Source organism: Nomascus leucogenys, chromosome X, assembly GCF_006542625.1.
Source record: "Nomascus leucogenys isolate Asia chromosome X, Asia_NLE_v1, whole genome shotgun sequence".
Lineage (NCBI taxonomy): Eukaryota > Metazoa > Chordata > Mammalia > Primates > Hylobatidae > Nomascus > Nomascus leucogenys.
Window position 1 is genome coordinate 74,753,845 of NC_044406.1, and position 16,381 is coordinate 74,770,225.

Consider the following 16,381-nt stretch of genomic DNA (forward strand, 5'->3'; position numbering starts at 1 on the left):
GTAGTTAAAATGTCACATGCAGAAATCATTTAGAATGCAAGGATATGACTTCCAAATGTCTTTGAATCCTTCACATAAATATGCATGCATACCATTTATAATAGTAGCCTTGATGAGAACATGCTGTAACTGGCTGTGAGAAATGCTTAAGAGGCTTATATTAAAACAGAATATAGAATGGTGGTTAGAAATCACAAAACAGGTGACACCTTATTCTGATAACCTGGTGATAAAAAGTGTAGGCTATGATGTATAGATGGTAATAGTGTTACTACTTTAGGATAAAAGTAAAACAATATTTATATGGAATTATAAAGCATTATGGAGAGAATCTAATATAAAATTAAAAGTTAATATCTGTAGGTCAAGGAAATGTATGTTTATTATAATTCACAGACAGACTCATGTATATAAAATATAAGAACTCAAGAGAATTACCCAGAAGTTTAATATATTTAATCCCAAAGTGCTGGAATTACAGGCGTGAGCCACTGCACCCGGCAGGATGAGGTATAATTTTTATAAAAAACATTCAATCTGAGCCACATGTAGGCTCTGCAGAGAATAAAAATATAGGTAAGGCTGCCAATCTCAGCCTTAAGATTACAACCATCTTTGGAGAAAAATGTTTTCTTTGTCTAAGATTCAATACATAAGATCACATTCTGAAATTTTATATCTGTACATGACAAACAAAACTTGTTAATGTCTTTTCCCTTCAAAAGAAATAAACAAAAAATGCATTTTTTAATGTATGAATTAGAAATAGAGGGATTTAGTGGAAAAAAGAGAAATAGGGCTAAACATTCCATTTTTGTAAAACACTAGTAAGGAGGCCAGTGAGCTTTAGATCACTTCCCAGTGATCTGTTCATTCTGTTTCTGTTCCTTGCCCTAAGCTCCACAGGAGTGAGTACCAAGTGGCAACATAAGAGAAAACATGGTGTGTCTCCTTTGAATCAGGCAATGACACAGGAAGAGGGAAAGAGTAACTAAGAAAACCATAGAACTCCCCTGCTTGTATTAAGTTGATAGAAGGACCTCTGGTTCCTAGGGAACATGGCACTCCCCATTTATTCCTACTTTGACAAGTAATCAGAAGACGAAGAGCTTGTCTAGAAATACACAGATCTATCATATTCAGAAATAAGTTACTTCCAAATTTATAACATTCCCACCTAAAGTCATAAAATCACATATTTAGGAAATGCAAATTTGAGAATTTGAGAATTACCTACTTCCAGTGGTAAACCGAACTAGATACTGTGAAGAGACTTCCAGTTAATACCAAAACTAGTTCTTGGATGAAATAATTGTTATTGAACCAATGACACTGAAGGAAGGGGAATGTCCATGGGAAACATCGATCCCCATGTACATACAATACAAACCCTAACCTGAAATAAAAGCTTTGAGCAATAAACACTGAAATTAAAAAAAAAAAAATCTTGTGACATTATCACTATGTGGAGGTTGTATTGCATTATTAAGTGATGACCTCCAAAGGGAACTAAAATTATCCTAATTCTGTAGTGCCTTGAAGATGAAGCAAACACAAATAATCCCTGAAGAAAGGCACTCCCAATTTGGGTCCCCAGATTAAAATCAATCAAATATAAGCTCTCAGCTAAGGAAAAGCATTGCACACACACACATACAAATCATTGAGATGAATCAGTAGAAGCAATACATGGCAATATTACATCGTTATGAAGTTTAAATATTAGAGTTATCAGAAACGGAATGTAAAATATCTATGTATGAAATGATTAAATAGAATAAATAATTTCAAAAATGAACAAGTAAAAAAATATATCAAGAGTGACAAGGAAGATGGTGAGTAGAACTTCTACAAATGAAAGATAATATTGAAGAAAGAAAATGAATGGGTTACAGGTGAAGAGAATTAATATGCTGGACTACAGATCTTAATTATGTACCCAGAATGCAGCCAGAAAGACAAGAAGATAGCAAATAATGAAAAAGAGATTGAGAGATATAGAAGAGAGAATGCTAAGTTCTAAAACATACCTACTTAGGGTTCCAAAAAGGCGAGAAGAGAAAAGGAAGAAAAAACAATACTTATAAAGATATTGGCTGATAAATTTCCAAAACAATAAACAACCTAAATTTACAGACAGAAAAAGCACAATGTATTTAGTTGAACCACAGGACAATGTAGGTCTAAAATGGTTGAATAATGTTAATTTCATATGGTTCAACCTATACTAAGCAAGATAAATACAAATAAATTAACACCTAAGATTCACTGTAGTAAAAATATAGAATACAAAAGACAAACTACATTAAAAACAATGTGAGAGAAAAAAATATATCTTTGTAACTTGTCATAATAAAAAAACGACAAAGTAGGCTGACACTGAACTTTCCAGCAGCAAAAATGGAACACAAATGACAATGGAATAAAATTTTAAAGTATTGAAAAAAAATTGTCAGCCTAGCATTGTTTACTCAGTAAACTTCCACTCAAGAGAAAAAAGAAGAAAAAGTTATTTTCAGATACACACAACTAGGAAGCATTTGCCACCAGTAGATGTAAACTAGAGGAACTATTCTTAAATGCTTATATTAAAAAATATTTAAAAGATGAATACTTAATTCATGGAACTTCAGCCTAATAATTGCCAAGGGCAGGGGAGGGGAGAGATGATCTAAATATAATCCAGAGAAAGCAAAATAAAGGAGATAATAAAGAGCAGAAAATAATGAATTAGGATACAAAGCTACAACTGAATAAAAAAATCCCAAATTTGATTTCTGAAAAACAGAGAGAGGTAGTAAAACTTGCCCAAAGTTACATGGCTAATAAACAGAAAAGTCAGGACTTAAATCTAAGCAGTCTTGTCCCTATACTTCAGGTATACTATATGACCTCCCAAAAAAAGCTAAGCATAAAAAAAAAAGATTGCTCCATTTGACTATATTAATCTTTATGACCTTTATGAATCATAAAAACCATAAGACAAAATACATCCAACACATATAACTGAAAAAAGATCACTAATCAGAATATATTTTAAAACTCCTACAAATCGGTAAGAAAAAGACAACAACCCAATAGACAAAGTCAAAATGAGAGGGTGGAGCAAGATGGTCAAATAGATGCCTCTAGTGATCATCCCTCCCACAGGAACACCAAATTTTAACAACTAACTACACACAAGAAAAGCACCATCATAAGAAGCAAAAATCAGGTAAGCAATAACAGTACCAGGTTGCAACTTCCTATCACTGAAGGAGGCACTGAAGACAGTCTTGAATCCTCAATGCCACCCCTCCCCAATTCCACGGCAGTGGCCATGTGGTGTGGAGAGAGAAATCGATGCATTTGAGAGAGTGAGAGCATAGCAACTGGGGGATGTAGCATTGAACTCGGTGCTGCCCTGTCAGTGGAGAGCAAAGCTATGCTAGGCTCAGTTGGCACTGAGGAACATTTGGACCAGCCCTAGCAAGAAAGGAATGGCCCATCCCAGCAGTTGGAACTCGAGTGTCTCAGCAAGCCTTGTCACAATGGGCTAAAGTGCTCTGGAGTTCTAGATAAACTTGAAAGGCAATCTAGAACACAAGGACTGTAATTCCCAGGCAAGTGCTAATGCTGGGCTGGGCTTAGAGCCCATGGACTAGTGCAGCACATGACCTAGGGAGAAACCAGCCCGGACAGCTAAGGGAGTGCTTATGCCACCCCTCGCCAAACCCTAGGCCATGCAGCTCACAGCAACAAAGGTGACTAATTCCTTCTGCTTGATAAGAGGAGAGCAAAGAGTACAAGGACTTTGTCTTTCATCTTGGATAGCAGCTCAGCCACAATAAGATAGGACACCAGGCAGAGTCATGAGGCCACCATTCTAGACCCTAACTCCCAGAAAACATTTCTAGACATACCATGGACCATAAGGGAACCCATTGCCTTCAAAGGAAGGACCCAATCCTGGCAGGGCGCATCACCTGCTAGTTAAAAGCCCTTGGCTACAAAATAATCAACAGTAATACCCAGGAAGTATGCCGTGAGCCTTGGGTGAGATTCTGAGACATGCTGGCTTCAGGTGAGACCCAGTACATTCCCAGCTGTGGTGTCCACGGCAAGACTTCTGCTTGAGAAAAGCAGAGAGAAAAGTAAAGGGGACTTTGTGTTGTGTGTTAAACACCAACTCAGCCACAGGGGTGCAGAGCACCAAGCAGGCTCTTGGGGACCCAAGTAGAGGCCAAGGCTCTTAGAAAGCCTTTCTGGACCTACCCTCGGCCAGAGGGGAGCCCATTGCCATGAAGGGTAAGGCCCAGGCCTGGAAGCATTCAACACAAGCTTACTGAAGAGTACTGGGGTTTAAGTGAACATCAGGGGTGGCCTGGCAGAACTCCCAGTGGACCAGTGGCTGTGGTGGCCACTGGAAGAGGCTGGGAGAGGTCAAATTATCCTTGTTTGCAGATGATATAATTTTATATTTGGAGAAACCTAGAGACCCCATCAAAAAACTATTAGACTGACAAATTCAGTAAAGTTGCAGGGTATAAAATCAACATACAGGCCGGGCGCGGTGGCTCACGCCTGTAATCCCAGCACTTTGGGAGGCCGAGGCGGGCAGATCCCGAGGTCAGGAGATCGAGATCGAGACCAGCAGGGCTGACACGGTGAAACCCCGTCTCTACTAAAAATATAAAAAATTAGCCGGGTGAGGTGGCGGGGTCCTATAGTCCCAGCTACGCGCGAGGCTGAGGCAGGAGAATGGCGTGAACCCTGGGGGGCGGAGCCTGCAGTGAGCGGAGATCGTGCCACTGCACTCCAGCCTGGGCGACAGTGAGACTCTGTTTCAAAAAAATAAAATAAAATAAAATAAAATCAACATACAAAATTAGTAGCATTTATATATGTCAACACTGAAAAATCCGAAAAAGAAATTTTAAAAAGTAATCTCAATTAGAATACCCACAAATGCAATTAAATACCTAGGAATTAGCTTAATCAAAGAAGTGTACGATTCCTACAATGAAATCTATAAAACACTGATGAAAGATATTGAAGAGGACACAAAGAAATGGAAAACTATTCCATTTTCATGGACTGGAAGAATCAATATTGTTAAAATGTCCATACTATGCTAAGCAATCTACATATTTAACGCAATCTATATCAAAATATCTATGGCATTCTTCAGAGAAATAAAAACAATCCTAAAATGTATATAGAGCCACAAAAGACCTAGAATAGCCAAAGCTATCCTGAGCAAAAATAATAAAACTGGAGGAATCACATTACCTTACTTCAAATTATACTACACAACTATAGTCACCAAAACAGCATGGTACTGGCATAAAAACAGACACATAAACCAAAAAAACAGAATAGAGAACCCAAAAACAAATCCACACACCTACAGTGAACTCATTTTGGACAAAGGTGCCAAGAATATACACTGGGTAAAAGACAGTCTTTTCCATAAAGGGTGTTGGGGTAACTGGATATCCATATGCAGAAAAATGAAACTAGACCCCTATCTTTTACAGCATATAAAAAGCAAATAAAAATGGATTAAAGAATTAAATCTAATGCCTCAAACTATGAAACTACTATAAGAAAACATTGGTGAAAACCTCCAAGACACTGGTCTGGGCAAAGATTTCTTAAGCAATGCCCCACAAGCACAGGCAACTAAAGCAAAAATGGACAAACGGAAACACATGAAGTTAAAAAGTTTCTGCACAGCAAAAGAAACCATAAACAAAGTGAAAAGACAACCCACAGAATGAAAGAGAATATTTGCAAACTACCCATCTGACAAGGAATTAATGACCAGAATATAGAAGTAGCTCAAACAACTCTACAGGAAAAAAATCTAATGATATGACTAAAAAATGGGCAAAAGATCTGAATACACATTTTTCAAAAGACATACAAATGACAAGGAGACATATAAAAAGGTGCTCAACATCACTGATCATCAGAGAAATGCACATCAAAACTACAATGAGATATTTTATTACCCCAGTTAAAATAACTTGTATTCAAAAGAAAGGCACTAGCAAATGCTGGCAAAGATATGGAGAAAAGGGAACTCTTGAACACTATGGGTGCGAGTGTAAATTAGTACAACCACTGTGGAGAACAGTTTGGAAGTTCCTCAGAAAAGTAAAAATAGAGCTACCATACAATCCAGCAATCCCACTGCTAGGTATATACCCAAAAGAAAGGAAATCAGTATATCAAAGGGATAGCTACATACCACATTTGTTGCAGCACTGTTCACAATAACCAAGATTTGGAAGCAACCTCAGTGCCCAGCAACAGATAAATGGATAAAGAAAATGCAGTACAGTTACACCATGGAGTAATATTCAGCCATAAAAAGAATGAGATCCTGGCTGAGTGGGGTGGCTCACGCCTGTTAATACCAGCACTTTGGCCAAGATGCTGAAACTCCATCTCTACTAAAAATACAAAAATTAGCCAGGCATGGTGGCATGCACCTGTAATCCCAGCTACTCAGGAGGCTGAGGCAGGAGAATCACTTGAACCCGGGTGGCAGAGGTTGCAGCGAGCCGAGATCGCACCACTGCACTCCATCCTGGGTGACAGAGCAAGACTCCATCTCAAAAAAAAAAAGAATGAGATCCTGACATTTACAACAACATGACAACATGGATGAAACTGGAGGTCATTATATTAAGTGAAATAAGCCAGCCACAGAAAGACAAACAATGCATATCCTCACTTATTTGTGGGAGTTAAAAAATTAAAACAATTAAACATATGGAGACAGAGAGTAAAAGGATGGTTATCAGAGCCTGGGGAGGGTTTTGAGGGGGCAGTGGGTAAGTGGGAATGGTCAATAGGTACAAAATCTAGTTAGAAAGAATGAATAAAATCTAGTATTTGATATCACAACAGAGTGACTACAGTCAATAATGATTTAATTGTACATGTTAAAATGAAGAGTACAATTGGATTGTTTTCAACACAAAGGATAAATGCGTGAGGGGATGGATACTCCATTTACCATGATGGATTACACTTTGCATGCCTGTATTAAAGTATCTCATGTACCCCACAAACATATATGCCTCCTATGTACCCACAAAAAATAAAAATTTTTAAAAATGTGTAAAATAAACAAAAAAAAGACACAAACAAGTATTCCCTGAAGATAAAACATGAATGTCCAGTAAACATATGAGAAGAGGTTCAACTTCATAGATAATTAGGGAAATGAAAAATAAAAATCCAATGCAATGATAATTTATGTGAGTTAGATTGACAAAAAAATTTTAAATGTTGGCAAATATGTAAAGCTTTGGGTATTCTTATATACTGCTAAAAGGTTATAACTGGTACAGCCCTCTAGAGAAATAACTGAACACGATGTTGTAAAGTGTTAACATTCATGTATCTCAGGACTTGGGAATTCCACTCCTAGATATGTTTCTGAGAGAAATTCTTGAACATATATAACTTGAAACATACACAAGGGTGTTAACCGCAAAAAACTGGAAACATCCTGTGTTCATCAACAGAAAAATGAAAAAATAGATTGCGGTGTATTCACAATAACATACTATATAGTAATAAAAATTAACTAAAATTATATGCAATGACAATACTTTCCATCATGCTATTGAGTGGAGAAAGGAATTTATAGTATTTTTATCAAGTTCAAAAACAGGCCACACTGAATATATCACTTAGGTGGGTAGACAGGTAGGTAAATAGATTATTACAAAAAATAGAATAAAGTATATATTTGCATATACTAAATCTTGAATAAATCTCATTTTTGCCTGCCTAATTTTCATCTGTTATTCAAGTATCACCTTTAGAAGGGACAAGAAAACCAATGGCAAACTTACCTGCAGAAACACTGGGGGAGTTCTCCTTGCCCATATAAAGGAAACAAAAATGGAGTGTTGCCATACCGCCCAAGACAGTGAAGAAAGTTTTTGGTAGCTTTGAGACCATCTATGGTACTGCTGGCTGTCTCTGATGTCATTGCAATTGAATGCAGGACAATATATTGGAGGTTGGGGGTTAATTTTTGAGTCTTTAAATATTCATAAAATGTAATCTCTTCATAACCTATGAAAAGATGAAATTTTAAGCTTTAAATGATGAATTACGATTGAGCATTTCATGGATTTAAAAAAAAACTAGAAAATATTAAATAACTCAATGGGTTGCCATAGTTGGCAATAATCTCACTTTATTGTCATGAAACCTGCAGGATAATGTCAATAATGGTACTGAAAATATTAAACAACTATGACAACATGGGAATGTATTGATTTAAAATGATAAATATGTGAGTTTTGTAAAACGTATACTTCTCACTAATACTCAGAAAATAAACTAAAAAATAATGAAATGAATTTCCGTGTGGCTACTAGAATCAGTCTTATGGCCACATAATCACATAAAAACATATGGGACCCCCAGAAGTTAATCCTTTAAACCAAGAACAGAATATAATGTAATTGGACTGTTAGTGGTGGGAAATAAATCCCATGATAAAACACAAAAATTTTACGGAAATAATTTACATAAATAAAAATTATAAAAATTTATTGAGAGAATTAAATTTTACACAACCACTGTAGATAACAACATGACAGTACCTAGTAGACTTGAAAGTTTAAGAGCAAGGATTAGACTTTCATTATTTCACAGAGGAAAAAAAATATCACTGCACTTCTTATTGTAACTTTATAAATAAATTATCAATAGTATATTCCAATTTTGGGTAACATTTTCAGACCAATGGACTTAAAGTATATAGCTCTGACACTAAAATGGCATATTCAATTTTTAACAGACAGTGCAGTAACTGGCCCCAGACCACACAATGAAATAGGTCAAAGCCAAGAATAGAAACCATGCCTTTTCTGAATCCAGTATTTTTCCCCATATACCATCTAGCCTTTTTTTTTCAAACAAAATAGTTCAAGATTCTATGCAAAAGCAATCCTGGAAAATGACAAAATATATAGTACTTTTACTTATGAGAAAAAATAATGGAATCATGAAAAGAGATTATCATCTATGAAGAGCCAGTTGACAGTAGTATTTAAATAATAAGAATAAAAATTAAAATCTAGCATGCCACTTCAGCAATAATGAAAATATCTGCACTGTAGCCACATGGGGCTATGGAGCCCTTGAAATATAGCTAATAAGACTGAGAAACTGAATTTTTTATTTCATTTTAATTCATTTAAATTTAAATAGCTACATGTTACTAATGGCTAACCTATTGATTGTGCAGAGTTAGAATGCATTTTAAAACAGTAGTAAGTGGCTCACTAAATCAGAGCAAGCATATTAAAATAGTAAGAAATGTCAAATAATTGGAGAATACAACTTAATGAAAAAAATACCTTTATATTCATCAGGATATTTCTCATATTCCATACAAAATGTAAGAAATTTCATTAGCATTCGCTTTTCTACCATAGTAAGTTGTTTGCTATTAAAGACATCTGCTCTGGAACACGGAACCTGAAAAGTATTATGATTTTAAATTAAGAAACTGCTTCCTAATGATATAAGTATTCCAAATTACACTTTTTTCCCCTTTACATATAATAGGATTATCGTTTCCATTCTAGCCAGGCTTTTTCACGTCACCTTCCATCAGTACTAATGGCATCTCTGCTAAACTTCAGAGCTAATTGTGAGCTTTCTTACTTAATTCTGCCAAGCTACTCCTCAGGCTATTAAAAGGCCAATAGCATGTCATCCTAACAGAGAAAAATTTAGCAGTGCTATCTAAAACAAACACTGTGGTTCTCCCCATGTACATGTTAGTACATTTTTATGCCTTTTCTCCAATTAATCTGCCTTTTGTGAGTTGATTTTTCAGTGAAACTTCAGAGGCTTAAGAGGGAGTGTTTCCCTTGGCCCCTACAGTTTTGGTGCTGTGAGCAGGATAGCAAAGCTCTGCTCTTCTAGAAGCTGCAGTGAAGAACCCAGGATCTGATCAGCTGTCATAAGGGTAAGAATTTTTTCCCAAGCAGGCTCCGGGCCTCCTCCTCTGTGTGGAATCTGATCAAGTGGACAGCAAAAATCACCGTTTCTTTCTTTTCCCTCTCCAAAATCTTGATTAATGGGAGAAAAGGATTTGTGTGACTAGTCTTGGGTATAGTGACTCTGGTGTGCTTTTTGGTTTTTTGTGTGCTTTTTGGTACCAACACCAAGCTGCAAAGTAAGCCATGAGAAAATTAGCACTAGAAATTTTAATTAAGCATTTATATTTATAAATCACCACGGAGGACTGGAATTTACTGCTTTATGAGGAAAATAACAATCTTATTTGCTTATCTTTCCAAAACAAACCATAATAACTTAAGCTGATGCCCAGTTACAATTCTTGATCAGCACAGTACCTGTTCCACTTGTCCTTCTCGAAATGCAAGAATCCTGGTAATATTTTTAAACTCTGCATATCGACTAACATTAGATTTGATTAGAAGATCAATTAGTAATCCTCGAGAATACAGCAGCTGTACAAAGAAAATATTTTACAAGATAAAAGTTGAAATAGTAGAAAAATTGGAAAACAATAAAGATACATAATTTTGCTGTATTTTTGATTATTTGTAGAAAGAATCATACCTATTAATATTATAATACATAACACAATCTATTACAGGTTCAGAATTGATTAGCTGAAATTCAAAATTCAAAAAACTTTGCAATCCATAAGTTTTTATATAACATGTTTAGCAGCAAAACCTGATCCATACTGATAAGGCACTCTGGCTTTGTCCAAATTAACATAAATATTCATATATTTCACTGCAGAAATAATGTGTTTAGTTAGAGTTCCTCCTCAGACCCTGCTAATAATTTAACCTAACATATAACATATCAGCATATGTAATTCATTACTTTCTAAAATTTTTTTTTATCTTAATGACAGAGCACACCAGGCCCTGAGGGTTTTGGATAAGAATCTATAGTCTTACATAAAGCCAGGTAGTTATAAGAAGAAATCAGTCCAGTGAACCTCCCTACCCCATCAAAAAAAGAAAAAAATATTTGTGATGCATTTACACTGAAAGAGTCAAATTATAAGTCCCTCTGTAATTCTAGAAGTCTGGGTTTATACGAGATATGTCTTTCTCAAAAAGTGAAGATGATGGTTATTGCTGGCATATATGGGAGAAATTGATTTAATCTTTCAACATTTCATAAGTAATATCAGAGAGGTAAAATCAATAATGTAAACAGTATTATCTAGTATGTTAACCATATGGTTAAATGCAACAGATTTGACTATTTCCTATATTAAGATACTCTTAATGCCTATAACTCAATAAGTATTAAAAATGAATATGTTACATCTATAATAAATAAATGGGAAAATTAGCTTTACTATACAAAGAAAAAGGAATCTCAAAAATCAATCTAAACCATTAGTCTGAGCAATTAATAAGTCAGTAAAGACTATCAGTAAATCAATACCATTCAAGTAAAATTTTATAAATAGTTCAGCATCCTGCAAAACAAAATTGACATCACTTTTTTGAAACTAATCTGATCATCCTGATTAAATATGGCATGTTACTTCATTACCCTCTTCCTAACACACTACATTACTGAAAGAGATCATGTTTTAAAGAATATATTGCCAATTCTTAACTCTATAATAATGACAAAAAATAGTTACTTCAAAAATCATTTGTTTAGAAGGATACACATTTGAGATTCAAGGATCCCTGAATAGCCATAATAATTTCACAAACATTAAGATATAAAACATGAAAATGCATTTTTATTTAATAAGATCCAATAAAGCTTAAGGTTTAATGCCAGCTTGAAAAATAATGCATTTAAGATATCACAGAAGAACAAAAACAAATTTCAATTAAAATTATACTAGATTTTTGTTTTTGAAGCTCACAAATAATAAATGTGTACCATATTAGAATCTAAGCCCCTTTTTCTTTTTTTTGTTGAGACAGAGTCTCACTCTGCTGCCCAGGCTGGAGCCCAGTGGCTCAATCCTAGCTCACTGCAACCTCCGTCTCCTAGGTTCAAGCGATTCTCCTGCTTCAGCCTCCCGAGTAGCTGGGATTACAGGCATGCACCACCACGCCCAGCTAATTTTTTGTATTTTTAGTAGAATACAGGGTTTCACCATGTTGGTCAGGCTGGTCTCGAACCCCTGACCTTAGGCGATCCGCCCACTTCAGCCTCCCAAAGTGCTGGGATTACAGGCATGAGCCACCACGTTCAGCATAAGCCTCTTTTTTACTACCCTCTAAGTGATCTACCACAGTGATGAGGGGCTAAAGAGCAGTGCAATTTGATTACAATAATGGAAATTAGATTTAATAATTAATAATTTTTCCTTCACTTAGCATGTTGGTTCCATAATTATTAAGAGTATGGACTTACTTAGAAATGAGCTTTCATTTTAAGAATTTCATCTTCAATCTTCTCTATTAGTCTGAGCAGTATGACACTATACGTATTTTATTTAACTAACCTACCCTTGAGCTATTACTTTTTAAAAGGCTATATACATGAATGTGTATTGTCAACTGTAAAGCCCCACAGTATTTGTTAATTATATCATGATGTCTTTGAGGTCGAACTCATATAGAAATGTCAAGTAGTTTGGAGATACTGAGTTGGACTTTAGAAAAGAGGTAGGTCTTTGGACGAGCACGGTGGCTCACGCCTGTAATCCCAGTACTTTGGAAGGCCGAGGCAGGCAGGTCACGGGGTCAAGAGATCGAGACCATCCTGGCCAACACGGTGAAACCCCATCTCTACTAAAAATACAAAAATTAGCCAGGCGTAGTGGCACGCGCCTGTAGTCCTAGCTACTCGGGGGCTGAGGCAGGAGAATCACTTGAACCCAGGAGGCGGAGGTTGCAGTGAGCCAAGATGGCGCCACTGCACTCCAGCCTGGCAACAGAGCAAACCTCATCTCCAAAAAAAAAAAAAAAAAAAAAAAAAAGGCATGGGCAAGAACTTCATGTCTAAAACACCAAAAGCAATGGCAACAAAAGCCAAAATTGACAAATGGGATCTAATTAAACTAAAGAGCTTCTGCACAGCAAAAAAAACTACCATCAGAGTGAACAGGCAACCTACAAAATGGGAGAAAATTTTTGCAACCTACTTATCTGACAAAGGGCTAATATCCAGAATCTACAATGAATTCAAACCAATTTACAAGAAAAAAACAACCACATCAAAAAGTGGGCGAAGGACATGAACAGACACTTCTCAAAAGAAGACATTTATGCAGCCAAAAAACACATGAAAAAATGCTCATCATCACTGGCCATCAGAGAAATGCAAATCAAAACCACAATGAGATACCATCTCACACCAGTTAGAATGGCAATCATAAATCATGCTGCTATAAAGACACATGCACACGTATGTTTATTGTGGCACTATTCACAAAAGCAAAGACTTGGAACCAACCCAAATGTCCAACAACGATAGACTGGATTAAGAAAATGTGGCACATATACACCATGGAATACTATGCAGCCATAAAAAATGATGAGTTCATGTCCTTTGTAGGGACATGGATGAAACTGGAAACCATCATTCTCAGTAAACTATCCCAAGGACAAAAAATCAAACAACGCATGTTCTCACTCATAGATGGGAACTGAACAATGAGAACACATGGACACAGGAAGGGGAACATCACACTCTGGGGACTGTTGTGGGGTGGGGGGAGGGGAGAGGGACAGCATTAGGAGATATACCTAATGCTAAATGACGAGTTAATGGGTGCAGAACACCAACATGGCACATGGATACATATGTAACAAACCTGCACATTGTGCACATGTACCCTAAAACTTAAAATATAATAATAATAAAAAAAAAAGAGGTAGGGCTTTAAGATAGACATTTGGCAATCACTCTCAACTTAGATGTTTATTAACTGCAATTATTAGAACAGATGAAATTTCTAAGGAGTGACCAATTGCCCCAATAACATGGAATATATTGCTTTCCATCTAGTATGCACTGAATATGTATTAAATGACTTACATTTTAAAAACGGACAATTAATCTCCTGTATTGCTATGGTTATATGTGATTAAGATACTTCTGGTTTTGAAAATGAGTACATTAAATGATTATTAGTTATTCTGTAGAATGTATGAACCCATGAAACTCCAATTCCTACAATTGAAACAGCACCGTCTTCTACCATTTCCCTTTGCAAGATATATACTAAATTTCAGCTAACATAAAAGTTACAGACTTTTATGAAATGGTCTTGATTCTTAACCACATTTACATCATCATTTATTTAGGTAAAACATTCCAAATTCCAAGTAACTACTTCAAAATGGAATTGTCACACAAAGCCCATTTGTTATTTGACTTGTTCAGTTTTTATGTTTTGTTTAACCTATTTCATAGAGTACTGCTCATGGGACCAGGAAGGTTATTAGTGAGCTAGGATTAAATTTCCATCCACAGATGAACAGCCAAGGTAATGTGGAAAAAATGCTAGATTTCAAATCATCACAGGGTCAGAGTAGATGGAGAAGGTGGGAGAGATAGCACAGAAGTATGAAGTAGAACCAATGCAATAGCCAACTATGCAAAATCAGACACAGAGTGCTACATGACAGACGGAAAGAAAAATGGGTAGTAAAAAGATATTTATATTTTCAGACATCAAGTTCCAAGGGAGCAAGAGTATGAGGATATGGGATTTGCAGAAACAACTTGTCAAGGGAAATGTTTTGGTCCCTCTCTGTCCCCTCTCACTTGGAACTTGAAGAAAGTACATTAAATTGAAAAGCCTAGTTCTGTGCTAGTTCTGTGGCAAGTCTGGTGCTATTCACTATCCTCTCCTACTTCTTTTCAATTACTTACTGTTAGCTCTCAACTTACAGGATTTAGTCTCTGTTTTTCTCTACTTTTACCCTGTCCTGTATTGTAACCCTTTAAGGCCACAATCCTTTATCTTACTGATTTTCTATTCTTTTGCACTAAAAATAGTCTTGCTTCCTATAAACCGAAAGCAATATTGTACTCTTCTAAGATGGAGGGACCTCCTGTGAAGTTACAGTGAACTAACGTTCAAGTTAGTTATGTTCAGGAACATAACTGAAGACAATAGCTTTCTTCCCAGCCTTCCTGCCTCCATCACTATTAAATTTTCCTCTGAAGTTTTCAAACCTGAACACATGATTTTTTTGAGACTTTTTTTTTAAATTATACTTTAAGTTCTGGGATACATGTGCAGAAAGTGCAGATTTGTTACACAGGTATACACACGCCATGGTATTTTGCTGCACCCATCAACCTGTCATCTACATAGGTGTTTCTCCTAATGCTATCCCTTTCCTAACCCCCAACCCCGACAGGCCCTGGTGTGTGATGTTCCCCTCCCTGTGTCCATGCGAACACATGATTTTAAAAAATGCATTGGTTTATTCTGCGTATTCATCATCATACAGTTGTGAAAATAGTTACTATACATAAAGGCTAAAAGAATTGATGGAAATTGACTGTAAATAACATGGATTTCTAAACAGGGTCATTGGAATTTTTCTTTTGATAGAATTCATAGTGTCCAGAGAATATTAGGTTGCAGTATGTGCTCAAGTACAAAAGTATTCTTCAGGTATAGATTAAAAACATAATTAAAGCATTTTAATGTGAGTACTTTAAATGTATTTTTAATTTGTACTTAAGGAATATTTTAAATGAATTACAAACATCTGGCTACTATCTCTTTACAAAACAAATGTTCTGCATCTCAGAGAAGTACAAAAACTGGGTTTCTGGGCCCAGATACTGTTTTCAATGCAAAGATGGGTAAAATTAGTACTTACCTTTGATACTAAATCAATATTAAATCTCCTGCCTTCTTTAATAATTTGCGAGTAAGTAATTCTGTTTTTCTTTGGTTGCTCTGTGGTATCTTCTGCTATAGGCACATTTTCACTCATGTCTTCTGCTGAAGTTGATGGCACACAAGTTTTATCATCGCAATGGTTTTCTTTTTCCCCTGTCACTTCAGCACCATTTACTTCTAGCGCATTCTCTGGACCACTGCTTGGAGTTTGTTCTGTGAGCATTTCACAGCTCATAGTGCTTAATGGCTCATGCTCCGTAGGCAGGAAGGCAGAATCTGCAGCTTCTGTGGAGTTTGCAGATGTCACAAGAGCATGATTTTTCTGCAGTGCACCAGCTTCTTCGACATCTTCATGCAAATCCTGACTAATAAGAAATATAATAATAAACACCAGGCTTTTGATAATTCTACCCTGCTACATTTTTATATTGCTTTAACTTTTCATAGCAACTTTTATTCCCTTACCCCTTTTATCAAGTTCAGTGTACGTTTTGCTTATGTGACTCAGACATTAAACATTCA

General features: G+C 36.0%; 1 protein-coding gene across 5 annotated transcripts in view; it reads right to left on the reverse strand.

Annotated features, from left to right (window-relative positions):
• CHM (CHM Rab escort protein) overlaps window positions 1-16,381 on the reverse strand; it is a 192,274-nt gene that overhangs the window by 90,983 nt on the left and 84,910 nt on the right. For 4 of the 5 annotated variants that reach the window (XM_003269017.3, XM_030806933.1, XM_030806932.1 and 1 more), the window contains 4 exons: window positions 15,837-16,224; window positions 10,386-10,502; window positions 9,378-9,498; window positions 7,857-8,082 (listed from right to left, as the gene is read on the reverse strand). In XM_003269017.3, the coding sequence (XP_003269065.2) occupies window positions 7,857-8,082; window positions 9,378-9,498; window positions 10,386-10,502; window positions 15,837-16,224 (852 nt within the window). The remainder of the gene's footprint in view (window positions 1-7,856; window positions 8,083-9,377; window positions 9,499-10,385; window positions 10,503-15,836; window positions 16,225-16,381) is intronic. The other variant, XM_030806936.1, reaches the window with a different exon arrangement.